The sequence below is a fragment of the Amphibalanus amphitrite genome, unplaced genomic scaffold (genome assembly GCF_019059575.1).
Source record: "Amphibalanus amphitrite isolate SeventyFive unplaced genomic scaffold, NRLGWU_Aamphi_draft 000486F_arrow, whole genome shotgun sequence".
Lineage (NCBI taxonomy): Eukaryota > Metazoa > Arthropoda > Thecostraca > Balanomorpha > Balanidae > Amphibalanus > Amphibalanus amphitrite.
The window spans coordinates 414,144-441,971 of record NW_024881980.1 but is presented as its reverse complement, the minus strand read 5'-3'; the positions used below and the strand labels follow the sequence as shown (position 1 = coordinate 441,971).

At 46.4% G+C, this 27,828-nt stretch overlaps 2 protein-coding genes across 2 annotated transcripts; both read right to left on the bottom strand.

Annotated features, from left to right (window-relative positions):
- Position 1: 1 nt before the first annotated feature.
- Positions 2-27,828, bottom strand: LOC122392428 (galactosylgalactosylxylosylprotein 3-beta-glucuronosyltransferase I-like). Its single transcript, XM_043387253.1, has 9 exons — positions 27,397-27,828; positions 10,341-10,499; positions 9,838-9,929; positions 8,098-8,228; positions 7,078-7,237; positions 4,212-4,358; positions 3,360-3,523; positions 2,739-2,868; positions 2-2,274 (listed from the first exon to the last, which is right to left on the bottom strand). The coding sequence occupies exons 1-9, from the start codon at positions 27,644-27,646 to the stop codon at positions 2,173-2,175; spliced, it is 1,335 nt and encodes a 444-aa protein (XP_043243188.1). The 5' UTR covers positions 27,647-27,828; the 3' UTR covers positions 2-2,172.
- On the bottom strand, positions 14,908-19,002 carry LOC122392429. The gene is made up of 2 exons (XM_043387254.1): positions 16,874-19,002; positions 14,908-14,924 (listed from the first exon to the last, which is right to left on the bottom strand). Exons 1-2 carry the CDS (start codon positions 17,978-17,980, stop codon positions 14,919-14,921), a joined length of 1,113 nt encoding a protein of 370 aa, XP_043243189.1. The 5' UTR covers positions 17,981-19,002; the 3' UTR covers positions 14,908-14,918.

The following is a 27,828-nucleotide window of genomic DNA, read 5'->3' as shown; positions in this document are numbered from 1 at the left end:
ATTGCAAAACGAACATGTTTATTTTTCCTCGTGCGATATTGCGACTCGTCATTGCAACAATCAATGCAAGATACCGTACACAAGTGCGATAGCCATTTCACTAACTCATTTGCCGACGCTGACTCTAAAGGCCGCCCCACACTGGAACTCGCATGCAGGTTGCGAGTTTTTGGGTTTTCGGGTTTCTTCAAAATCAAATAATACAATCTAAGCTGAGTGACCCACACTACCATGTAACAAGCGAGTCTGCATGTTTTTGGCTTGCGAGCGACCTTGCATCGCATTCCAAAAGTTGATTTTGAGTCAACTTTCGATTTTCCTCGCTGCGAGGTCTGCGAGTTCTGCGAGGTTTGCGGGTTTTTCGTTGGAGTCGAATTTTAGTTCGTTGCTCTGGTATTGCGACTATATGTAATTTTCCGAAGGTGTACCGGCTTCACTGCATTCATGAAGCAACCATAAGGGAACGGTCTAAGCACTCTATGAATTAGTATTATGCCCGCAAACTCGCAACCCGCATGCAAGGTCCAGTGTGGGGTGGCCTTTAAAAAGGTAGGTGGTGACACTGATAACTGTGACGCTGACAGAGCTTCAAAATAAAGCTCAATTTCTAAAGTTGGTCTTCTTACAAACATCAATTATCCAGCAAAGATAAACCACCAAAGCGGCCTAGCGCAGAGGATAGTAAGAAACCAGATACAAGCTAGCTCGCTTAAAGCTCGATATACATCGAAGAGTCATAAACACTTGTACATGAGTTTAGAATTTCAACTGGAAGCAAAGGCAGCAAGAATTTCAAACAAATTCCAAGAAAATATGTTAAAAAGTAAATGATATACACAATACTCATTTACTTCGGATGATTGCGTAGTTCAAACTTTATAAAGCTCGAGCGTTAAATGTAAGATAAATAAACATTTCATATATAGGCAATCATTGAAATATGTGAGCACTACAACATAACTATTATATAATTCCATGGATTCCCAACTATCACCGAATCAATTTCAAACAAATGCAGTTCACAAATAATGTAAGCCAATTGGCAGCATGAAAATGACCTGTTAACGAATCACAATCAATGAGCAAGCACTTTAATTTATCATCAAACAAACACGACAGTCGAATGTTATCACTCTGAACTTGGCATTGTGTTCATCCTACATACAAACACTAGCTACAACTAAACTATCACCTTCAGCCATAATATAATTACATGGTAAGAAAACTGCACTAAACCAACCCTGTGTCGAACTTAGGAATCCCTTTCAAATCCCACTTAACCAAGCTCCTTTCTGGACACATCACTGACCAGGGTAAAGGAGCAGCCAACCATTATAAGCAGCCAATCGCCACTGCTCTTCAGTTGCTCAGAGAAGGAACTATACAGGGCACTGTCCACTACAAATAGCCAGTAGAACTTCAAACGCAGCAGTACGACACCAGTGGTGATTGACACGTGATGATGGTGAGTGGTGATGGTGATTGTGATAATGGTGATGATGATATGACTATGATGAACTGTGATTGCAATATATCACTTTGATATTCATGACAGTGATGCATCATTAGTTATTGATGAGCTGTATCGATCGTATGAATTCGATAGTATTTGATATGAGATTGAATCACCGATATTCATAGCATTTTTTTCTCAACTGCAATCTCTTTTACATATCTCTTCCCAGTTAATTCGAGGCACCATCAGGCAAAATCTCACTTTGACCGAGATCTCCTCGCATTGGCGTCAGCAATCTGATCTCTGACCTATCTATTTATAGAAGAAAGACTTGTCAACCGACCTTTGGCCACTCAGTGAACAAGCTCTTCGATCGGTGTCACTTCCAGACGAAACCGAACACCCTCCCCGCTAATGGACGGAATGAATAAACATCCCACATTCAACGGGGCAATCTGTTAATTCACCCCGAGTATAGCTAAATCTCTCTAATTGTACTCCCGGGCATTTATGCCATGCCGTCATGGCCCATGCCATGACGCATAGGACCCTAGTGAAGTATCTCACCGCTGTGACTGATGAGTCGAAGGTATCACAGCGCTACCAAACTGCCTTCGCTGAGGACGCGGGTGCGGCCGCGGTACAACGTAGTCTTACGCAGGGCCCGAAGGTGTTTAATGAAGATGTAGTAGATCTATCTAGCTGGCAGGCGAGTGCTACACCTCTATACCGACGTTTGTAGCCGGCTTGCCCTTCTGTTCAATAATCTTTTCTATCTTGAGGTCGGCCTTGGCCGTTTGTGTGTGCCAAACCAGAACCTGGTGAAGACACGGTGAGGTTGCTGTCAGCAATCAGAACCGCGGAAATCTAAGGCAACAGCATTACAAGGCACTCATCGCGTCAGTGTTATGGTCCGCGACGAGATTGCTAAAATTGTCTTTCCCGAATCATTATCAGTTTAACAGTCACAAGAGGTTACACTTATCAACAGAGACATAACCTCTTCTGCTGATCTTTAGTATAGACACATCAAACCGTTCAGCCCAGCATAAGCTGATGCTGAGCTGAAGTTTGTTCACCAGATCACAGCAGCACTTCGGGAGCTTTTGGAGCAGGACTTTCGCATTTCTCATTAATATTAGCAGAGGACTGTCACATGAAAAAATCGTTAGTCATAACAAATAATAAACGATTCCAACGACGTACCACCAAGCGCCAGTTCTCCCCCCCCCCCCCCCCACCTCTCACACACACACAAACACATCGGTCCATGCGTACCCACCTTTGTACACAGGTCTGCTTTGACCTCGAGGTCATCCAGGGTGACCCCCATCTGTGTGAGTAGGTCCGTCTCCAGAAAGCCGCGCTGGGACTCAATGGAGAACGAGGCGGTCGGATGGTTTAGTACCAGTCTGGGGAAAGAGGCGAGATCAATGTGAGACTTACAATAGCTAACATGAGCTGGGACCCAATGTCTAGAGGGGGTGTCATCTTTGAGGAATGGACCATAATTGGAGACACACTTAGTACAGTGGGTAGGGCAATAATACGTATTTTATTAACAAGTCTTTCAAAGATATGGAAAATAACTTAATTATCAAATCTGTATATGATTCCAGAATCAGGCCTTAATTTCGATTGTCTGAAAATGGATTGCAAAATCTTGATTTATCAACGGAAACTAAGTTTGTTTTCTTGAAAACAAGATGCAAAACTTAGACCCATTGCGTAAGAAATATATAAAACTAGTGGTTACAATTGACATGCAAACATGGCATAATGTATCGTCACACCACAACACATGAAACTGAGCATTATAACGAACAGATCAACAGTCTCACCAAAACGCACTACTTGATCCCCACCTTCTTTCCCCTCTCTACAGCGTGCCAACTCAACTCACCGCACATTAATGGCGAACCCTGCCATATCAGTGGCGAAGGCCCGGTCCGGTCTCCACGGGGTCAGCCAGCCGGTGACGCGTCCGTTATCGACCAGGGGTCGCTCCACCATCACACCCCCGACCAGACCCACGGGCCACACTCCGACCGACTGGATGTCGCGCATCTGGGGAGGGAGCGAGGAAGAGCTAAGCGAGGCGGGTTGTGCATCAGACATGTGTCATACCGCGCAAATGGCGTGCAGTTGGGTGTCACGCCGACCGACTGGATGTCGCGCATCTGCGGAGGGAGACGAGAGACTAGTCAGGCGAAGCTGAGCGCATATTAGGCAGTAGGCATATCCCACACCACACGCAAAACTGGCGTGCAGTTAGGTGTCATAGGTCACACCGACCGATTGGGTGTTACGCATCTGGGAAGGTAGGGGCGGTCAGACAATGCTGGGTGGGGATCGGTCATATGTCAGATAGCCGTCGGTGTCTAGTCGCACGTCCACAGACTCAAAGACAGGACGTTACTGTTCGCCCCGTCCGATCGCAAAGTCAGACCACTCTTATTGCCACAGGCGGGGTGTCGTAACATAGTGCGTCAGTGGGGACACAGGCCACAAGCCACATGCTCTGACAGACTGCAGGTAAATAGTCATGTCCCGCATACGACTGGGGGTAGGAGTGGACAGACCAATCGGCTTGGGCATTGTATCTTTCACAAAAGGTCCACGTAGAACACCACACTTAAGAATTGACACACGGCGAACTACTGGATTGACATCACAACTGAGCTCAAAGCATGGAGCATCAATCAACAAAACCGTCTAAGCTGTAACACCCGCCCATCCCACAGAGCACACCCACCTCAGTGAACAGCTCCAGGCTGTACGTGTTGTCGTCGTCGGCGAAATACACCACTCCGTTGGCGTCGACAATCTCCAGGTTTTCCCGGAGCCAGGACAGTGCCGCGTTACGCTGGAGCACGCCGCGGGGCTTCTTCCAGCGCGGGTCCTGCCGGGGGAGGAGAGAGGTTAGGGTAGATGAGGGATATGAGGGGGAGATCGAAGAGTAAGCATTTATGGTGTTACTAGCCTACATATTTTGTGGAACATGCATAACATCAGACGTCAGAAGAGGAAGTAGGTTCACCTGCTGCTCAGAAGCCTACAACACAGAACAGGCGAAATGACATCACCTCATTTATCAATACTAGAGGTACAGGTTTACGCGATAACTGTATGTTTTGATTTATGTTATGTTACGGGTGCATTAGTTTGGGTGATTGACTTGTATTTTTTTCTGTACTAGAGGTACAGGATTGCGCGATAACTGTATGTTTTGATTAATTATATGTGACGGATGCATTAGTTTGGGTGAGTAGCTTGTATTTTAGCTGTATTATTTGGGTAGATTTGGGTAGCTGTTTTTAATATAATAGCGATAGTTGCGGAGTGTCCAAGTCTTTTGTATGTTAGGCCCTTTTTTTAACTCAACCCTACCCCTACCCTACCCTACCCTACCCCTACCCCTACCCTACTCCTACACTACACTACACTACACTACACTACACTACACTACACTACACTACACTACACTACACTACACTACACTACACTACCCTACCCTACCCTACCCTACCCTACCCTACCCTACCCTACCCTACCCTACCCTACCCTACCCTACCCTACCCTACCCTACCCTACCCTACCCTACCCTACCCTAGGCCCTATTTTAACTCAACCCTACCCCTACCCTACCCTACCCTACCCCTACCCCTACCCTACTCCTACACTACACTACACTACACTACACTACACTACACTACACTACACTACACTACACTACACTACACTACACTACACTACCCTACCCTACCCTACCCTACCCTACCCTACCCTACCCTACCCTACCCTACCCTACCCTACCCTACCCTACCCTACCCTACCCTACACTACCAGCGACAGTCCAAGTTTCAGCTAAATCGGCCCAGAAACGGCTGAGATGTTGCAAAAATAAATTAATTGTATTTTCTGGTGAATCCCCTTGGCCAGCGGTGCCTTGTGTCGGCCTTCGTTGTCAAAGGTCAATGACCTGCCGGGTCTGTTTCCACTCAGTTTTTTAAGCGAACAACTGAGCCTAAAGCACGTGCCCTCTGCTCGGCGCCGGTCGCGGCCCCACCACGTGCACACCGCTGAACCAACCCCCTCGAAAATTTAATACGACAAATGAGTGCACGCGTCCGACTTGCAGTGAAAATTTCACCCCCGTAGCCCTTACCGTTCCCGAGCAATAGCGTGTTTTTGCCGATTCTAATGTTAGCCCTATGGTCACGCGAGCACGCGCCGCGGGCGCACCCCCGGCCCCATCATGTCCAAAATTTAATACGAGCTACGTGTAAAGGTGGCCCACATCGCTGTAAAATTTCACGGCCATAGGTCAACAGACGCCGCCGCAATAAGCGCCACAAAGTGCGTACGTCGCACACGGCGTGGGCGGCGGGGTACTTTTTAAGATTTATAATAGTAGATGAAGGTCAGTTCAAACAATGCTCCAGCACTGAGCAAAACGAACAATGAGTCTATAGAAAAATTATCCAGCTTGAAGTTACAAAGTATGTTTGCTGTATTTTATACAGGTTCATGGTACAAACGTTAATAGTTTCAGCCTCTATTTCATCTCAACAACCTACAACGGCGACTAGCGCCAGCAGCAGACACTTCCATCTCATCCCCCTCTCTTCCCCCCTTTAGCCTCAGCCCAAGCCTCTCCACCCTCAGCCCAGATCTCAGCACCCTTTCACAATGTATAGTCGGTCAAATATGTATCTTTCCCGGCCGCCAAGTGGCGCTACGGTCTGGATTCGATAGTTGGCTGAGCCCACACCCCAGGCTCTGGCGGCCCTGTGACGTCACGCGCGGGGGGCGGAGCTACACAGCGGCCGGCTGGAGAGTGACCGCAGACCAGCACTGGACGGCCTCGCCGCCGGGTGCTCCGGCGGGTCTGGCCGGGAGAGGCGAGCAAGCGGATGCGTTAGGAATCTAACGAATGTGAGGGCAGCGCGATGGTCTAATGATGGCTGTGCTTTCATGCGCCGTGTAAATTGTAGACTGAGTGCTATGAGCTATCAAAGGATTATCTGGTGTTTCAACAGGGGTCGCTGACCTAAAAATTAAGATGGTTGCTCTTGATACGATCGAATGCTTGGTGATATGATGATTAGCGCAAGAGAAATGCTTAATCGAATTATGACCGGTTATTTACGACCGGCCAATTATTTATTTATGACCGGCCAACTTGATGTGCGATTTCTGCAACCGTTCTACCCTCATCACTCAACTGAATAATTCTCCCCTTTTCAAAAACGGTGCAGTGATACGGCATCTCAAACCTAGAGCGACTACACTCAAGTTCAAGCTAACGGTCTCCACTCTCCAATTCAGATACCTATCGAAACCTTTCCGCGACCCGGTGCTGTGGCTCAATCAGTGGGCCAGCTGGCCGCAGACCATACCCGCAGGGCATGAACCTTTGACCATATTAGGTCAACACGCCGTGGCCCCAGCCCGCTCGCCAGGTCCGCGCTCATTGGCCGACGCGGCAACCGCACAACCTGTCCCCTCCCCTCCGTAGTACCTACTCGCAGCGGCCGGCGGATTCAGCCAAGTTACCGACCTGCCCAGCGTGGGGTGGGCCGGCCGGGAAAGATACATATTTGACCGACTATACATACCTTGGGCTGCAGTTTGAGCTCGGGTGGCGTGGCCACGCTCAGGTGTGTGTAGACCAGCCCAGAGCGGCGCAGCAGTCGGCTCACCAGCTCAGACTTGTGGTCGGCGTCCTCAACCACCAGCCAGTGCAGGTTCGGCACGTGCAGCAGCGTGTTGGATAATCTGAGGGGAGGGGGATGACTTATCTGAGCAGAGATGATGATGTGTTGGTATTAACTGTTCAGCGTCCAGCGCATCAGGACTGAAGAGAGCAGGGCCCTGTTCATGAAGTCTGCGGCCGCTTCGGCCGGCAGCAGGTTCTAAGCCCCGTCCATTTTTGAAACGTCATCACTCACTCGGCCGCAGCAGCGTTCCATGAACAGCGTCTGCTGCCGAAATAGTTTCCGACAATTGTTTACAACTGAAGCACACCGCTAGATAATTTGTTTACAAAATCGTCTCCATGACAACACGGCTTGCGCCTATTTGACTTCAGTGCGCCAAGTTCAGTGCAATTAGTTTTCTTGCGGCTCGGCGGTCGCTGGATTGCGGCCGCAGAGATCGCAGCGGCCGCAGCAAGGTGACGTCATACATTCGTCATACTACATGAGCCCCGCCCCTTTTTGTGACGTAACAACCCGGCTGGCCGCAGCGACCGCAGCGACCGCCGGGGTTCATGAACAGGGCCCAGAAGTCTGCATCGGCGCCCATATGTGAGCAGCGATCGTCGAGCGATAAAGGTTGCACAACGGTGTTTGATGAGTCTGCAAGTGCAACATGCTTTGGATATATTTTTGATCACGATGGTAGGTAATCAATGTGAAACTTTGATCGATATTGCGTCAAATAAGCTATGAATTATCTGCTAGGAGCAGAACACCACATTAATCAGTTGCCCTGACATACCACCAGACATATCACAATACAAAACTACAACCAGCATAGTTAAAAATCAGACCACCATTCCAGAACGTCCCCACAAATTCCAAGCACCCACTCGACATGACACACTGTTTTTACCCCGCCATCTCCCAGACACCTACCTGACTAGGTCTGCCTTCTGAGTCGGTATGGCGTGCGTGGGAGTCACCACAAAGATGGTGGGCAGGTCGGAATGGCGCCAATGGGCCGGCGCACTGCCCAGCCGCGTCAGCTGGCGACGCATCTCCGACGCCTGACCACAGCGACAAATGTCCAATGGATGCTCAATGGAGGCCAGGGAAGTTGCAAGGTTATGCTTAAAGTTAACCCGCGCCCTGCTGGGGGGGGGGGGTGTTTGAACACCCACCCTTGTGGTTTTTCGCGAATATCTCAAAAACGGCGGCGCGGAGCGCCGCCGTTTTTGATACACCTTATCATACATCAATTCTACACATGTTGTGTAAATTTCAGACCAAGGTCATTCAATGTCAGGTCACCAGGTCACTTGAATTGACCTCACCTCATAAAAAGTTTCAATGTCTGTCATAGCTACACCGAGTGACCGATCGCTTTGAAACTTTCAGCGATTGCTAAGAGCAATAGCATATACAAAATGTACATCTCAGAATTTTGATATCGATGACCTAAGGTCAGGTCAATTTTGCGACCTCCCCATTATAAGTCAATGGGAGAAAATTGAAATAGGCCTCTTTTGGACGAAAGACATTATAAACACTCCCAAACACTGAATTACAAGTGGTTTAGACACACTGAACATGAAAATGGTGTCCGTGACCCCTGTTTATGCCCTGAGGTCATCTTAGGTCACGAATGGTATCTAACAGTTTTTCGCAAATAACTTTTGATAGAGGCATGTTAGAGCGATGAAAATGCCTTAGATGTGTTCAGCTCGACGATACGGATCGACTGATATGCAACATGACCCTTTCCGGTCAGGTCATGACCTTGACCTGAGGTCAAATTTTCAAGTTGACCTTTCAAGGTCAAGTTATAGTTCATTCGATGCGTCTTGACGAGAGGAACACGATGCCGGTAAAAGTAGGCTCGTACAAGGATTGGGTCAAAAGTTACTGCAGAAAAACTTTCCGAAAAAATCGGCTATTTTTGCAGTTTTTGCCCCCTGCAGGCAAAACCGCTCTGCCGTCCAAAGGCAAAAACGCATATGTCGGGTCAGGTCATGAAAGCGGACATAAGGTCAAATCTGAGAAAATTACTCAGAAAGGGCGTTAATAGGGCTGTCGAATGCGCTTTTCCGCGGCGCTGTAGCTCTATTGGTTCCCGAGTTATGCGTTGGCTTCTTGGAAATTGTCGACATTCGACCTGGAATTCGGCGAAATTTTGCCTTCAATGACCTCTGGTGACCTGACCTTTGGCCTGACCAAAAAATTGACCGAAGTGATTTCCTCATTATTTTTGACGCTCTTTCGAACGCCGCCTTCCGCGTATCGCTAAGTGGCCCAGGAGCCGAGTTAAAAGGGGGGAGGGGTGTTCAAACACCCCCCCCCCCCCCAGCAGGGCGTGGAAATCCAGGACCCCCAGCCGGGCGCGGGTTAATGGAGGTGATAGGCTTTATGGATGTTTAATGAGCAATTAGTGGATGTCCAAGATTTTGTTACAAGAAAAATAAGGCCAAGGCATAACTTACAAGTACTTCATGAATAGAAAAATACTCATTATAGGAAACAGCTATTTGAAATTTATAGCCTCCCTTGTATCTGCCCATTATGTGTGTCAACTGGCATACCTCCTACACAACAGCAGAATTAAATTGAAACTCAGCAGACAAAAAGAAACAGAATGAGATTCAGACATCAATGAATTTATGCATCACTCCAACGCACCTGCAGGCGCATGGCGTACAGCTCCTTGGCCACCCTCTCCTCCCACTGGTCAGAGTGTGGGTGGCCAGAACCCTCCAGCAGCCGCACACCAGCTGGAACACAGGCCATTCAGGTCAGTTTACATGAAGATGCATATTGCCACTGGTCAGAGTGTGGGTGTCCAGAACCCTCCAGCAGCCGCACACCAGCTGGGAACAGAGGCCATTCAGGTCAGTTTACATGAAGATGCATATTGCTCAACAAATCTAGCTTCCTACCTTGTAGTTCACAGGTAAATACAAACCTGGATGTAATGACACATGAAAGGGCAAGTAAAGACCAAAATTCAAGCCATTGGCAAATGGCACGATGCACTTTACATTGTGCAATAAAATTTCATTGATGCAATGATACACATTATTTTGTTCAATTTAACATGAAAAGCAGTAAAAAAAAAGTAAAAAGCAGTGGAATCAAATGAAGTTCTGCACCTTCCCTCAAGATGTTGATCAATAAGTACCTACCTAATTGAAACCAGATGAGATAAAATGCCACCAGGCATAGCAGGAGAATGAGGCTATTTCTTCGTCTCAGTGCAGCAGATATTTGCCGGAGAGACATCTTGGTTGCTTGCGGTACGGTACTTGTTCTCAACCCCTGGCCTGGAATCTGGACGACTTGAACTGTTGGGAAAGGAGCACAATGGTCAGAACACACAGGCCACGGCAGAATCTCTTCATACCTGATTATTCTATGCCTTTCAGGCTCCCTGCAGCCTGCATTACATAATCTCATACCTGATTGATGTGGGCACAGAATACACCAAGACACCTTGGCGCTGTTCGATCAGTTTTTTATCAGCAGGCTGAGAGCATGCTGCTGTTACTTGGCTCCGACTTGGGCATTGGTAATCATATATTGGAGGCATTGGTATCATATACCTATTTAAGCCTGGGGATCATGGGCATCAATTTCTACTGTTGCAGCCTGCCAGTGCCCAAGCATAGCAAATCTACCACCACCACCTTTGTAGTGACCTTGGCCATTGGTGTCTGTTTTGACTCCCAAAGCCAAGCTGAAGAGGGATTGAGAGAGCTAAGGCACCCGCAATGCCGCAGAAGGAGCAGAAGGGACACCCATGCTGATGCGGAGGATTTTTATAACTTCAGTCTGAACCTTTTGAATGGAAGGGTTCACAAGGACAGAACTTCTGCCAAGCAGAGCTTGTTGCGCTCGCCCTGACCTCCATTCACAAAACTCCTGGTCTATGGCAGAATTTGGGAGTAAATTACCTTACCTTACCTTACCTTACCTTGAAGGTCATCGGGATAGAAAAGGCCACTTGGCCTATAGGTCCCGTTCTCACCGAGTTACTTGCAGAGACATTCAGGACTCGTAAGGTTGTGGCATGACATACATTAGGTGGGTCCAGTGATGGTCGAGTCGTGCCTTGAATGTCGAGAGTGTTTCGGCTGATACGACCTCAGCAGATAGAGCGTTCCAGTCGTTGATGATGCGGACGCTAAAGCTGCTTCGTCGGGCGAGAGTCACAGCTCGGGGTTTGAGCAGCTTCCACCCGTGTCCTCTCGTCAGCTCGGTCTCGTTCTTGGTGAAGAAGGTCGTTGCCGGCACATCGATTCCACCGTGGAACAGCTGGTAGACCGTCAGCATGTCTCCCCTGCGGCGGCGGTAGAACAACGACGGCAGTCGGAGACGCTCCAGACGCTCGGGGTAGGGAAGGTGCTTGATGGATTCCACCATACGCGTGGCGCGTCTCTGGACCTTTTCTAAGCGTTTCTGGTCTCCTTTGCTGAACGGTCCCCAGACGGCGTTCCCAAACTCCAGAAAGGGGCGGACGAGAGCCTTGTAGAGCAAGGGTAGGGTCGTCTCATCGATGTGAGCGAAGGATCGCTTGATGACCGCGAGCAGCTGTGAGGCTTTTGAAACGGCCGCGGCCGTTTGCGTATGAAACTTCAGCTCAGAGTCGATTATGATCCCCAGATCCCTTTCTTCGTCTACCACAGCGATGGGCGTCCCGTTCAGCCTATATTCGTGTGCAGGGTTTCTTGAGCCCATGTGCATCACCTTACACTTTCCTGCGTTGAACGGCAGCAGCCACCTTGAGGACCATCGTGCCAGAGCGTCCAGATCACCCTGCAGGCCAGCACCACGATCGGATGGATTTGTCAGTGGCTTGTATAGCTTCGTGTCATCCGCGAACATCTTCATATTGCTTGAGACCTCTAGTGGCATGTCGTTGACGTATATTGTGAACAGCGTCGGCCCCAATACTGAACCTTGGGGGATACCGCTGGAGACAGGTGCCCACTCCGAGTTGCAGCCCTGAATCAGCACCCGTTGACGACGGCCAACTAGGAAGGTCTGTATCCAGGTGAGAAGTTTACCTCCGACACCATACGACCTCAGCTTCTCGAGAAGACGTTTGTGCGGCACCGAGTCAAATGCTTTGGCGAAATCTAGGTAGACCACATCCACCGGGGTTCGGTCTTCCAAGGCAGCGGTCCAGTCTTCCAGTACCTCAAGCAATTGGGAGCTACACGAACGCTTTGCCAGGAAACCATGCTGAGCTCTGTGAAGCAGGCCGTTTGCTGACATATGGTGCAGGAGCTCATCCCTTATGACAGATTCGAGGACCTTACAACAGACGGATGTCAGGCTCACCGGTCTGTAGCTGGATGGTAGGCGGCGATCTCCTTTCTTGAATATCGGAGTCACGTTGCCGATCTTCCACTCTGGGGGGACATCCCCGGAGTCCAGCGATTTCCTGAAGATCCAGCTCAGTGGGTGGGAGAGGACGGCTGCATTCTCCTTTAGTACGCGAGGGTGAAGGCCATCGGGTCCTGGCGAGCTGTGTGCCCGCAGCGCTGCCAGCTTAGTGTGTACCCGTAGCGGGGAGATTTCGACGTCCTCCAGAAGCGGTCCGTGATGGGGGCGCTCCAGGACAGGGATGGTGTCTGACGCTTCTTCGACGAAGACGCTACTGAAGTATCTGTTCATGGCGTTAGCTTTTGCCTTATCAGAAGACACCGTTTCTCCATTCTCGTCTTCTAGGTCGCCGATGCCATTTTTGGTCTTGAGGCGTGAATTTGCATACCGCCAGAAGCACTTCGGGTTATCTTTGATTGACAGTACCAGCTTTTGCTCATGTTGTCTCCGGAGGGCTCTGGTCACGTTCCTCAGGTCGTTTCGACACCTGACGTACCTGGCGTGATCAAGTTCATCGTGGCTTCGGCAGTAAGTGCTCCACAATAGCCTTTTCCTTTTCCTTAGTTGGAGGGCTTGGCGGTTCATATATATGTTATGGTCAGAGGCCTTCTTTCTGATGCTGGAGCATGACTCAATGGCTGCACAGATTGACGAGCTAAAGAAGGTGTGAGCTTCTTGAGTACTCATGTTCCTCATCACCGCCCAGTTGCACGATTCAAGCACATTAGTCAATGAACGATAGTTGGTGCGAGAATACATGCGTGGCAGCGAGGATGGCGCAGGTGCGTAGCACATCAATGTGAAGGTAAGGATCACATGATCACTTCTACCCAGGGCAGGGCCGTACTCAAGGTTGCGAACCATACCCTCCTCATTGGTAAATACTAAGTCCAGAGTACTTGGCCTCTCTCCAAGCCTGTAACGTGTGGGCTGGGTAACATGTTGGAACAGGTAACAATCCTGGATCGTCTCCACAAAGGAGTGTGTGGCTGAAGGAGATGCACCAGTTGCCCAGTCAATGCCCGGAAGATTGAAGTCGCCAATGATGACAAGGTGTGAGAAGGGGGCTGCAGCTGCTTGGCAAATCAGCTGCTCCAGCCTTTTAATACTTTCTTCTTGGGAGCCAGATGGGCTTCGGTAGATGCACCCTATCAACAAGTGATCTGTTCCTTGTAGCTTCAGTCCAACCCAAACATCTTCAATCATTGATTTGTCAAAGACTACCTCAGAGACGCTCAGATGCTGTGCTACATACACACAGATACCTCGTAATCCAGAGTTGCCCAGGTCCATCATACCTGGATTGAAGTTGGTGAATAACAGGTATCCTGGAATGTGCAGCAGTGATGGGGCAATAGGCAGTCTCTGAGCTTTCGGAAGGGTCTCAGTAAGCAGCATCACATCTGGCTCCTCTCCACATATCCTCATGCTTAGCTCATCCCTTTTGTTTATGAACTGGTCTGTGTTTGTATAGAGCACACGAAGATTCCTGACAGTCTTTTTCCTCTGGCTCCAGGCTACATTTTCTTTGTCTAGTCAGTCTTGCCTAACTGGCTCTCTGGCAGTGCCATTCTGGTTTTCAGGCTGAATGAGTGTCCACCACAGCAGAGCCGTCCTCCTGTTGGCGGATGTTACCTGTTTCAGAGCCCGCTGATCCCCCAGCGGAAGGAGTGGGTTGTACAGCTGCAGAGTGTCCAACAGGTCTCTCCTGCTGCTGTCTGTTCATCCCATGAGCAGGGTTTGAATCGGGTACCCGAGCTCTATCAGTGCCTGTTGAAGATGCAGCATGTCGGGGCAGCTGAATCACTTTGCCACCCCTGATGACAAGGTTGTGTTCTCCAGCCTGCCTGCGGGTTGCAAGTTCCTCTCTCAGTTTTTTATTTGTTTCTCTCTCCTTCTGCGTCATGTCTGGGGAGATGTATATGTTACTGTAGTTCGCTGTGTTCCTGAGCCATGGCGCACTACGCAGGATGTCACCACGGACGGATGGGTTTCCGAGTGTGACTATGAGTAGTCTTGGTTTGTTGGGAAGTTTTTTGCCTGCTCTGAAAGAACCAACTGCTGTTACATTCAGTTTCATCACATCCTTGATAATTTTCACTACCACTGTAGTGTCCTTTGCAGATCTTTCTGTAACAGTGTCTCCTTCATGTTCAGGAAGGTTGTGGACCACTATGTTTGCCTTGCGCCTTTCCTTGTCGGCAAAGTCATCGAGTACCTTTGACATGTCCATAGCTGTCTTAGAGCTGCCAGTTGTAGGCATTTTTGGGAAAGAGTCAAGTTGTTGTTTTACCATATTGGTAACTTCCTCACAAGTTCCTTTCACTGCATCTGCATAGGATTCTTACCTCGTATTCTTACCTCGTTGGGTTCCATCATGTCTTGGGTTTCAGGATGGCAAGAAGGAAGGCAAATGAGGAATGAGAGAACCCCAAACACAAGAGACGCGCCAGTCCTACGTTACAAAGGCTTTCCTAATTCGTGCAGTTTAACATTGACTGGAATTGTGCGTCTCATCATAGTAAAGCCTGTTGCTTTTCCTATGTTCAGAAAAAACATGCATACAATATGAGCACATTGTCGCAAGCATAATCACAATGTCGGGTACCTGTCAATCTAAATAGTTATAAAGGCTGTCTGTTATACATGTGTCAAGCAAGCGTTTGAAACTGGTAACATCTGGTGCGCACACAACATCATATGGCAACGAGTTCCAGAGTGAAATACATCGAATGGAGAAAAATCGTTTTCGCGTGTCGGTTGCTGTGACAGGGGGAAACACTTTGTGGCAATGGCCTCTAGTTCTAGCAAGGGATGGGCGTAGGAAAAGATCAGCGGGTGAGATACAAGAATAACCATTGAAAATTTTCCAATACTGGATCAAGTCTGCTCGTAACAGCCTGCCTTGTACCGAGTACAGTTTCAAACTTTTTAGTCGTTCGCCATACGTAAGGCCCTCCATACCGTCGATGTGCTTCGTCCACTGCCGTTGAATACGCTCTAGTGAACGAAGATCCGTCGCGTATCCAGTGTTCCATACACATGAACAATATTCTAAAATTGGACGTATGTGTGTTGTGAACAGAAATATCATGAAATTTGGGGTGCGACACACTGTAGATTTCAGGAAACTCTGCGCCAGCCCTCCCGCTTTGTGGACGGTAGATTGTATGTGGTCATGAAATCTCATGCTAGTGTCAATTATTACACCCAAGTCAGTGGCCCTGTTAACCACTGGGATCAGATTTCCATCCAAGTAGTAGGAGGGCTGGGTTAGGTTGGCACAGTGTCTTGAGAAACGGAGTACGGCACATTTTTTAACATTCATGTTGAGGCCCCACGACAACGCGGTAGCATGAAGAATATCTATGTCATTCTGCACGGCCGCGTCAGGCAGAGGGTTTAAGACGGGCCTATTACTGTGTTTGACACAAGTATAAATCTTGAGATCGTCGGCAAATATCTTATAACTGCTTTTTAGTGAGGATGCAATAGTGTTAACATAAATCAAAAAAAGGAGAGGACCGAGTACCGATCCTTGCGGGACTCCGCTAAGTACCGCTTTAGGTTGACTTTTGTACCCTTTGACACACACTCTCATGGTTCTACCTGTCAGGAATGATCTGATCCACTTTAGGACATTTCCCTGAATTCCAATGCTTTGTAGTTTGTCAATCAACAGGTCGTGTACCACCACATCAAATGCCTTGCTGAAATCGAACAGTATGACATCACTGACAGCCCCGATATCAATTTGTTTAGATACTGTATCATACACTAGGAGCAGCTGGTCCATAGTAGTCCTACCTGCTCTGAAACCAAACTGGTGGGGATTCAGGAGTTGGTTGGATTCTAGGTAAGATGTAAGAGAATCACACAGCAAGCGTTCCATTCTCTTCGAAGAAACGGATGTTAGACTTATAGGTCGGTAGTTAAGTGCTTCATATCTTTGACCCTTCTTAAAGATGGGAACAACCAAGGATGTTTTCCAGTCAGAAGGTAAGGAACCCTCCTGGAGTGATCTGTTAAAAATAACTGCAAGGGGATAAGCTAAGTGAGTGGCACAGTTCTTAAGTAAGAGTGGGTGGATGTTATCAGGCCCCATGGCAGAGTTGCCATCTAGATCTAGAAGTACTTTGAGAACATCATTCTGGGTAATACTGATGTTATGAAGTTCCCCAAGGAATCGCTGGTGAGGAGCAGGGTTTCCTGGGATTGCTCTGGTGTAGACAGAGGAAAATGAGTCAGCAAATAGTTCAGACATACGACCAGGATCATCAGTAAGTTGTCCTGAAGGAAGTCTCAATGGACCCACTGAGGGGCGGCTCACCTTCTTCTTGCGGATGTATGAATGGAAAAGCTTGGGGTTTTCCTTAGACTTCGAGATCAGATCCTCTTCATACTTAGCTTGGGCCTGAACGGCAAACTTACGACACTGCTGATTTAGACTGGCAAAACTGGCATACATAGAACGAGCCTCACCAGAGTGACGACCAAGCTGATGCCTTACCGATTTATAACGGGACCATGCAGCATGCCTTCGTTTGATTAGGCTGGTGGGAGGATTGGTTGACCAGGGAGGCCTACCTTCACTAGGTGGCTTAAGTGGAATGCATTCTGTGCACACATCATTGAGTATCTCGGCGAATCGCTTAAAGGACTGATCCGAGTCTAGAAAAGCTAACTCTAGGTCCCAGTCAATGTTACTGAGCATACGATTTGCTGCTTGGTACTTACCCCTGTGCCAGGCTCTCTGAGGGATGGTATGTCCAGGAACTGAGTTAAGTGATGGTGAAGCATCAAATATGTAATCAAATGAAATAGCACAGTGGTCACATCCAGGCAGTGGGGCCATGATATCGAGAGATCCTATTCGATCTGCCTCCGAGGTAAAGATCAAGTCAAGGATATTTCCAGATCTGGGATATGTTGGCTCAGAGATCCATTGATGGAGACCTAAGGATAGGAATGTGTCAAGGAACATCCTTTCTAGTGGGGGACAATGGGACACTTGGATTGGCCAATCAATACCAGGAAGGTTGAAGTCACCTAGGACAATCACTTCTTTTCCACAGCAAAAGTGAAGTATGAACTGGTTTAAACGGTCATTTGAATCTGGTGAGTTAGAAGGCGGTCTATACACAACAAGCACGAATGTATTGAGTGAACTCAGGCGAAAGGAAAGGAGGTTAGGTAAGGGTTGGATTATATGGTCGATACTCAATCTGTTTTGGATGTAGCAGCACACACCATGCTTTTGCACATGCCCACAAACATCATGACGTAAGAGAGTGTAGCCAGGTATATCAACAATAGAACTAGAAATACTGGGCAGTAGATGAGTCTCAGTAATACACATAATATCCCATTTGAGTTTGGCATGCAAATCTACGAGCATGTTAAATTTGGGTGCCAGACCATTGATGTTTGTGTGCATAATACTAAGAACATTGGTGGTGTCGGTGGCAGATTTAGTCTTACAGTCTTGGTTCCGTTTTAGTTTCCCTGGGAGGCAGGGGGTGGTGCACCCACAGAGGGGGCAGTCCGTGCGTCTTGTCCGGTGTTAGACTGGGCTGAGGGCAGTCCAAGGGCCTGCGCCTGTTCTTGTTGACGGGCCCTGCGACGGGCAAGCAGTTCTGATCTCTGTGCATAGGTCAAGTCTCTAGATATATAGACTGAGGAGTAGTCAGTGTTTCGCAAAGCTTTTGCCTTGTCTAACACAAGCTTTCGATTCTCACTATTCATGATCTTTGCACGATAGATATGTGGGTGGCCAGGGATGGATGAGATGTCAGTCAGCCCAACTTTCGTGCCCATAACCTGATCAGTCAACTGTTCGAACTTTGAGGCTAGATCAGCTGTGGAATCGGCATGGAGGCCCTTGATTATGACAGACTGTTTGCGCTTTTCACGCTCTCTCATCTCTTTCATTTCCTCATGAACAATGGACCTGTAGTCGGCAGCAGGCTGTTGCAGTCTTGGTGGTTCAGGATGAGGTCTGGTTGAGGGAGTGGAGGCTTGAGCCGACACTGATGCTGTCAGGGTCTTAACTTGGTCAACAAGGTCCTTTACTGTGCAGCAAATACCTTTGATCTGCTGGAACAGTTGGGCTATAACCTCATTTGCTGGCACCTGACTGCTAGATGGAGATTTCCCCCTGTCAAGCCGACAGTTTGTGCAGATAAAGCTAATACCGGCACCATCATACTTAGCAATTGCATCCAGCATATGCTGGGGCAGGCCAGAACACATTTCGGTGCTGTGTACCCAATGTTCACATTTATCACAGCCGATCGCAGTGTCTCCGACATCTTTGGAACATGTTATACAGGTTTGCGTGCCTGCCTGCTGTGAGTCTGTGACATCCCTACTGGTGAGTATACTGACGCTAGCAGATCTCCCTCTCCCAGCTCCTGTTTTCTTGCCCCTGGCCATGGTCCACCGTGCTTAATGAGATGCGTGCACAGCTGGTAAGGTGGACCGACCGGACAACCAGTAGCGCGCAAGCAGCACAGAAAGCAAGACACCAACACAAGAGGCAGGCTGTGGGGACAAGACAAGTAGACCAGTTCAGGGTGAGAAAGCCGTTTCACATTCAGTCGGGATGGGGATGGTTGTTCTGGGCAGGAAAGGATAGACAATCAGTACTGCCAAGAGGTTGAGCCAGCGGGTAGTCCAGATTTGCAGGTGATCATGCAGAGGCGGTCATGCAGCAGGTGAGATCCATGCAGCAGGTGAGATGTAGCATGCAGATGTAGATGTTGAACAGCTTCACTCGCGTCCAACACCGATCAACGCCGCAAACGGTGAGGAAGTCTCGTCCCTGTGTCGAAGATTCCAGGGTATTTATATACATAAGGTCCGATCGCCAAAGTGATTATAACAAACATACCACACGATGTATTTTGGCCTCCTGATTTCATATCTGATAGTTATTCATGGCGCAACCAAGTTTTAAAGCACCTGTAAAATATTTACCGTCACCACCGGCCATTACCGCACTCCACCAGCCGTTTGCGCCACGTGGAAAGGATCGAATGAATAAACTCCAAGGTTGAGTGAAAACATTACGCTATTCGATTTTGTTATGAAAGTGACGTCATAATAATACTCGTGGCGGAGCAGTGCAGTGCCGAAGGCGATGCCTTAGGAGAGATTACAGGCAAGAGTAAATCAAATATTTTTAGGTTAAGTGGTTATGTATCTGGCTTCAGGCCGAAGGCCTGAAGCCTGATGCATGACCACTTAACCTAAAAATATTTGATTTATTCTTGCCTGCAATCTATTCCTGCAAGTAACTTTTTCCTTATCCCCGGTAGGCAAAAATCAGTAGGTTAGGTTAGGTTAGGTTAGGTTATGTTAGATTAGGTTAGGTTAGTTTATGATTTTTACCATTTTTTTCGTGTTTTGGTATTTTGACGTCACTTTCGTTGATTATCGTATTTGATTCCCTCCCCACCCATAAACGCATATTTACGTCTGGACAACGAGTTGCGTTGGAGAGGCCGGAAATAGTGGCGATTTCAGGACCGCAAGAATCGACCGTCATTGGTATGATTCTTTTTTAAACCGTGCACTGTTTTCGGCCGGAATTTAACAGTTACTACAAAATATTTTGTAATTACGTTTCCACCAAGAATGAATGCTATCAGGGCTAAATTTTACTACTATTGCATTTTGTCAAGAAGCATATAGTGGTGTTATATTGCAGTTTTAGCGCGTTTGTTACAAAATATGAAGCGAATAAGCGTCAGTGTAATTCATCAGCCTATATACGGCCTTGTTCATCAGTGCCAGAAGTTAACTTCAGGGAAAGCTATGCCAATGCTAATTGCTCTTGTCCATCCACTAAAATTTATGAAATATTTTGCTTTGTGTATTCCAAAAGGAGAGGGAACTATTTCATTTGTGCCTTCATGTCAGAATTAAAGGTGGATCATTAAATTTTCAACGCAGTTTACAAACAAGCATTTAATATAAGCAGTGGCTAAGAAAAGGTTGATCTATTCTGAAGTTCAGTCATCGTACCTCAACTTGGCAGCAAGATCCCCAAGGACAGAGGATATATTGTATACATGTCCTGTAAATCAAAACAAACAAGCATTTGGTCTTTCTCGTAAATAAGCAGTGGCTAAGAAAAGGTTGATCAATCCTGAAGTTCAGTCATCGTACCTCAACTTGGCAGCAAGATCTCCCAAGGACAGAGGATATATTGTATACCTGTCCTGTTAATCAAAACATTTTTGTGCCTGCAAAGGCTTAAGTCATCTGTGGTGTGTTCGGACTTCGGAGTTAGGCTATATGGCCGTTTTTGTTGTGTTTATGTGGAGATTGAATATAACTGTGACCCTGCATGCTTGTTTGTATACTTACTATGGTTAAACAGGGAACAGCACATTCACATAACATACTCACCTAGCACCTAACTCATAGCTGTACCCTGCAGGAGGATCTGTACTTGTTCATGTCTCGAGCATAAACAAAGCACTGAAGTAGCTTAGTTATCATTTCCCACATTTTCTGAGCATCTAACATGACATACAGCAGTGCAGAGCAGCTTCAGAGAAGAAACACTTTAAATGCACAGACTCACACCAGCCACCCAACGAGCCAGTTCCTCAGTTGACTGTTTCCCTGGATGCAGCTTGGCAATGTGAGCTAACTTTTGGCAAGTTGAAGGTTAGCAGGTAAGATTGAGTTACGGTGAGTACCTACCTATAACTGGGTGCTACTGCTATGCCAATGCAGGTCTTGGGTGGGCTGCAAATATGTGTGATGATTGAGGTTAGGTCAGATGTCAGGTTAGTCAGGTATGCTCATTGCTCAGGTCACATTTTTATGGACACTTGGCAAATTAAAATACTAACAATCTAATCTAAGCTAACCCAACTAAGCATACACAACTACTGACTATAGGAACTAAGCACCTACCTACTTGTGTCTACATCTCATACCATGTCAAAGTAGAGTCCCTTGGTGGAAGATTACCCTCAGTACTTTTTATCCCAGCCCTGTGAAGAAAACTAATACTTCTAAGCTCTGAGTCACTACTGGCCACCCACAGGAAGAAACGCTGAGACTGAGAGCTTTGCCATTGTATATTGGACCAATAATCACTATTACGAATGACTATGAACACATTATATGATCACATTGTTGCATGGATTGTCACATTGACAATTTTACTACAATCCTTTTTCAAGAAATACAGTGATGATTAACATCAAAATCAACAAAGTGGATTTAGTGATCCAAGCTTTCTCCTCCAGTAGCAATGGAATGGTCGCATTTTTCATTTGCCAGACACTGAGTACCTGATGCACATTACAATCTGCATAGCATCTAAGCATAGTAAGTCCATTCATTCTAGATTTTTAACTTGATAGTTAGCACTAATTTATCTTGCTGTTGTAAGTTATCATTCAATGTTTATACCAATACATCAATATGCGCTCATCAGTCAACATTTTCTGGCATGATCCTGCTCAGCATGCTCTTCAGTATTGCTCCAAGGTCTGCAATATTATAGCTTGATTTTGGCCAATAAGCTCTTTTAATTTTACTTTTTCTTGCTGATATATGAGCCCGATCAACTTGCGTTTATCAATCAAATTTCATAACCCAGTAAAAAATACCATTAGAAATTACCAAATGGTTCCAAATGGGAAAAACCATTTGACTTATTGAACACTTTTCCAAATGGTTCCAAAGAGGTTCCATTTGAAATGTGTCCAATTGGCCACCAATTGGTACCGATTGGGACCATTTCATGACCATTTGAAATGTATCCAATTGGTCACCAATTGGTACCGATTGGACACATTTCAAATGGTCATGAAATGGTTCCAATTGGTACCAATTGGTGGCCAATTGGACACATTTCAAATGGAACCTCTTTGGAACCATTTGGAAAAGTGTTCAATAAGTCAAATGGTTTTTCCCATTTGGAACCATTTGGTAATTTCTAATGGTATTTTTTACTGGGCAGCTAGATTACCATTTGAAGATCCTTTTGAAGTCCATGCATTTCATCCACAAAATAGCAAACTGCACCGTGAATTATTTTTATTGTTTTACTCTGCAAGCATATACATTTTCACCAGCACGTACCTATTAACATTAGACATTAACTACACATGGACATTGTTGTTTGGTCAACACCACATCGATGAGGCGACTGCTATCAGAATCAAGAACAGAATCACAATGTAGTTATACACTGGGCCATACGTATGCTATTCCACATAGGCGCACAATGAACGACGTGATACAATATCATTCCGATCGGTGATACTGTCTGTTGTTCCGACAGATTTCTTAATCTTGCGTGGCGATCAGAATTTTCAGAAGTCAGAACGTTGCTATAATGAAGGCATGCAGCCCATCTGGACCCGTGTAGAACCGGTAGACGGCGTCTGTCCGGTGCAAGTTCGTGCCTGCAACAGTACAGGACAGCACGGGTTAATTGGGCGATGGGATCATATAAATTACCACACAGTCATTTGTCAAATATCACAATATAATAACCTTAAGCTCATGCAACTTGCATTGTCACTTAGGCAGCCTGACCACAACAAATATGGCACTGACAATTTTCTGCTGGCAAAATAAATTGTGATCGCTAATTTTAAGCCTCTTTCTCACCTCTGTTAAACTCAGTAGGTACTTACAAAGATGCCAAATGCAACCAAATTTATTCAAATAACTATTTTCAGTATTTGCAGTCGTAAAACGAATATCGCATACAGAGGCACAAGAAAAGTCACTCACCAGCCGCGTGATTCTGCTCTGCTTCCTCTTTCACAGCAGAACTGGGTCCCGGTCGACCGCGGGCATGGTCCCAGCCCCCAGGCCCAGCGAACGCGAAACACGGTGGCGCGCCGGCCGGCCGGCCGACGTCGACGCCCGATTTGAACTGTGGCGCCGGCGCGGCCGCGGCCGGCGCCGCCAACGGTCGGGCGCCAACGGTCGGGCGCCGCCAGCGTAGGCACACAGAGAAAAAGTAGTGCTGTTTAAATGAGCGGTCAGCGGAAATGGCGTGGATTTTGCGAATCATTTTTATTTAATGAAAAACTAAGGTCTTGTAGTGATGCTTATCAAGTATAACCAGTCAAAGGTCTTCCCATTACCGCTAAGTCTATTATTTAAGCATATGTTTAAAAACCATTAGAAACCATTAGGGTACCAATTGGGAACTAATATACCCAGTCCATACTCAAAACACACTTGAAACCATTAGAGACCATCAAGGTAGAAACACTTTTGAAGCATACTTGTCACACATCTGCAGAAACAGGGCTGCAAAGTGGTGGGTTTATGACTCTAACTCCGACTCTGACTCAGAAATTGACTCCAGCTCCGACTACAGTTCGGACTTTGCTTTTATTCATCTCATGAAATAAAAGTTATTGCCATATAAGTATGTTTTTCTTGCCTAAAACGACCCTTGAATGCTTTTCAAATGCATTTTTCAATTCGACACCAGTTGAAATGGAATGGGAGACACCATTTCAAAACAGAGTTGCTTTTCCATTTGGGAACCATTTCGACACCAATTGGGATCAAATAGGAAAACCATTGTCCATTTCATATCAAATAGGAATATATCTTCCAAATGGAAACCATTTCAGTAACAATTGGGATTAAATAAGACACGGATTATCAGATAAAATTCTATTTCGCAACCACTTGAACAATTTAGATCAAATAGGAATATCTCCCGACTCCCAAATGGAAACCATTTCAAAACCAATTGGGATGAAATGGGACAAACCATTTGGGATGAAATGGTTTTCTTCCATTTGGAGACCAATTGGACACCAATTGGGATCAAATGGGAAAACCATTTGAGATCAAATGGGAAAAACCATTAGATACCAATTGGGATCAAATGGGACACACCACTTTGGATGAAATGGTTTTATTCCATTTGGAACCAATTGGTATCAAATGGAAAGCACCATTTCAGACCAATTGGGAAGTTACCAATTGGAAACATCTCGATACCAATTGGGACATACCATTTGGGATCAAATGGAAAGGACCATTTCAGACCAATTGGGAAATTACCAATTGGAAACCGTTTCGATACCAATTGGGGACATACCATTTGGGATGAAATGGTTTTATTCCATTTGGAGACCAATTGGACACCAATTGGGATTAAATGTGAAAACCCATTTGAGATCAAATGGGAATTTCTTCCATATGGAAACCATTTAGATACCAACTGGGATCAAATGGGACACACCATTTGGAATGAAATGGTTTTATTCCATTTGGAACCAATTGGAATCAAATGGAAAACACCATTTGAAATCAAATGGGATTTATTTTCCATTAGGAAACCATTTCAAAACCAATTGGGATCAAATGGAAAACACCATTTCAGACCAATTGGGAAATTACCAATTGGAAACCATTTCGATACCAATTGGGATCAAATGGGACACACCATTTGGAATGAAATGGTTTCATTCCATTTGGAACCAATTGGTATCAAATGGAAAACACCATTTGAAATCAAATGGGATTTATTTTCCATTAGGAAACCATTTCAAAACCAATTGGGACCAAATGGAAAGCACCATTTCAGACCAATTGGGAAATTACCAATTGGAAACCATTTCAAATGGTCATGAAAACCATTAGAACCTATTTCAAACCATTTGACACATTTGAAACCAATTGGTAAATCCTAATGGTTTCAAATGGTATTTTTTACTGGGAACTTGTTCAACTTGATATCAATATTGATATTGCTCAGGAGTCAGGACCTCTGTCAGCCTCCTGGATACTTCAGATTGTTTTCAGTCAACATGCTTCTTAAATATGATATAAGTCAATCTTAAGGGATTCAATTTATCCAACAAAACGACGTACAAGAGTAAGAAAACCACCAGATTAACTAAAAAATGGCCTTGAACAGAGCCATTGGAGCCAAGTGGTGCTCCATTTGTTTGTTTACAATGATTGTAGTGCTGATGTATTTTTAGGACTCTGAACGTCGGCTTATAAAAATTAAACGTTTTTACAAAAGTTGTAGGGCAAGTAATATTTATCTGAAAGAACTAAAATATTCAAAAGCCAAACACTATGTAATACATGAATCGGAACGAAAAAGTGACCCGAAAATCCAGCCTAATCACCGGCTCCTAAAACTGTAACAAAATCAGCACTTTTCCCCGCAACTCGTTGTCCAGACGTAAATATGCCCCATAAACCCCGGTTCCCAACATTTCCCCGAAAATGGCAGCAAAAAACTTCATATGGCAGCGCTGAAACGGCGGCGTTTTTCCCTCGTCGCATTCATCCGGGTCGTTGGTGCGTGCACGTGTGGGTATGTATCGTGTTATGAAGGGGTGTAACAGGTTGTTATTTTTGTGTTTTTTGGTTTTTCCGCCGCACGTAAGTATGATATCTGGATTCAGAATGTCAAATAATGCAAGAATATGCAAAATTTATGCTTGAACAGTCAATCGGACCTTATGTAAATATTTACCCGGGATTTAAAAGGCCACTTGGCCTGGGGATCCCGCTCACATCGAGCTCGTGACAGGATATTAAAAGTAAATCAAGTGGTTCATATCAAGAATATAGCACTTAAATGACTTTTGCTGAGCCCTGATCGGCGGCCGGCTAGTACTCTTGCCCGCGCTCACATACGTGCACGTTACCCCGGCAACGGGCTATTGACCAATGAGAAGCGAGAAAAGTGTTACGTCACTGCGATTTTTCATATACCTGTGCCCCCCGGACGTGACGTAGTGTGCTCGCGCGCGTGCAGGGTCTCTGCGATCGAAAAAGACCGCTAGCAGCGCGCCACTCGACGCCGCAATTGTCAAAAGCGGCGTGTTAGTATGCTTTATTATGAATGATGTGTGTAAAAGTGAGTTTTTATGTTGTTTATTTGGAGGAAATGGTTGGAATAAATTAAGTTATTTTTATTTCTGTTGGTTGGAGTTTTTATTCAAAAGATTTCGGTCTATACCATTGATATTTACTGAAAATACCTTCGCTTGAATAAATTGCAGATATTTGGCAACTGAAGTGTTAGGTAAGCCTAAATGATATGTTAAAAGGTAAGAGACACCCTGATTATCATTTGAGAAACGAAAATATATGAATTTTCCTTATAAGACTCGCTCAATATGATATTCCGCGGTTTATGCCCCGAGGGTGTCCGAGGGTTCCCGTTAGTTTGTCGTTGGCGCTCGGCTCGCGCGCGAGCCGACGTCACCGCCTGTGACGTCGGCTCGCGAAATACGTCATACCCTGCACACAAAATAGCCGGCTGCCGAACAGCGCTCTGTTTCAGAGTTGTCTCAATGGCTTTGGCTTGGCTTTGAGCATTTCTTTCGCAAGTTTCTACACACTTTTTGAGGGCATCAAGGTGGCCACTTGCCTCCCTGTCTCGGGTCTGAAGGGACTCTTTAATCAGGTCTGATTGTTTAGAGACTGATGCCTCCAGTTGGATGATTCTTTGCTCAAGAGACGAGACAAGATGGTCGCATTGCTTTTTTTGTTTCAGATCTACTTTGCATTTGTCACAGAGCCACGCAAGGGTTTCATACTTGTCAAGTGCCTTGACGGCTAGCTTCGGAACCCCCTGGCAGTGGGGGTGAAACCAGTCATGGCATTTGTCACACATAATGCCTGGCTCACCATCCTTGACAGGGTTTCCACATGCCTTTACGCTCGGTCCACCCCTGCAAATAGCCCCCTCACTGCCTGTATCACTGGATGACCGCGAGAGAGAGCTAACAGAGCCAGGCCCATGACCAAACAGTTTATACATGCTTTCATCCAACTTACCGACAGTTTTCTTGCTCTGTTCCGTGTCCGTGTCCATACCTGTATTGTCGCCGACTCCGCACTCTTTCACTTCATTCGGATTCTCATCTCCACGGCTTTGATTCCCACCTCCCACATTTCCTCCTTGATTTCCTCGTGGCGACGAACGCTCTTCGGTTTCGTCGTTCGTGTTTTCAGCGATGACCTTGGGATCGTCGGTTGCGGAATCAACGCCGGCTGCCTCTACGGTAGATATTTGTCTCGCGCGACGGGCGCGAACATTTGCCGGTGGTGAATGCCCGACGGGCATTTTGAGCCGTTCGTTGATGACTTGAATATATGACGATGATCGCGTATTTGTGAAGAACGGACGCCGGAAAATGAGAAGGTTCCAAAAAGGACGCCTACCAGGCGTTGGTTTCCCGCCAAAAACACCAGGGACACCTATTGGCCAGCTGAGGAATCAGGAACCAGGAGCTCGGTGAGACACGT

Coding starts and splice junctions, on each gene's coding strand:
- LOC122392429 (XM_043387254.1), bottom strand. CDS start 17,980: ATGCACACAAACATCAATGGTCTGGCACCCAAATTTAACATGCTCGTA.
- LOC122392428 (XM_043387253.1), bottom strand. CDS start 27,646: ATGCCCGTCGGGCATTCACCACCGGCAAATGTTCGCGCCCGTCGCGCG. Junction 7,238..8,097: donor CAGAAGGCAGACCTAGTCAG/GTAGGTGTCTGG, acceptor CCCTCCCCTCAG/ATTATCCAACACGCTGCTGC. Junction 4,359..7,077: donor AGCTCAAACTGCAGCCCAAG/GTATGTATAGTC, acceptor CTCCCCCGGCAG/GACCCGCGCTGGAAGAAGCC.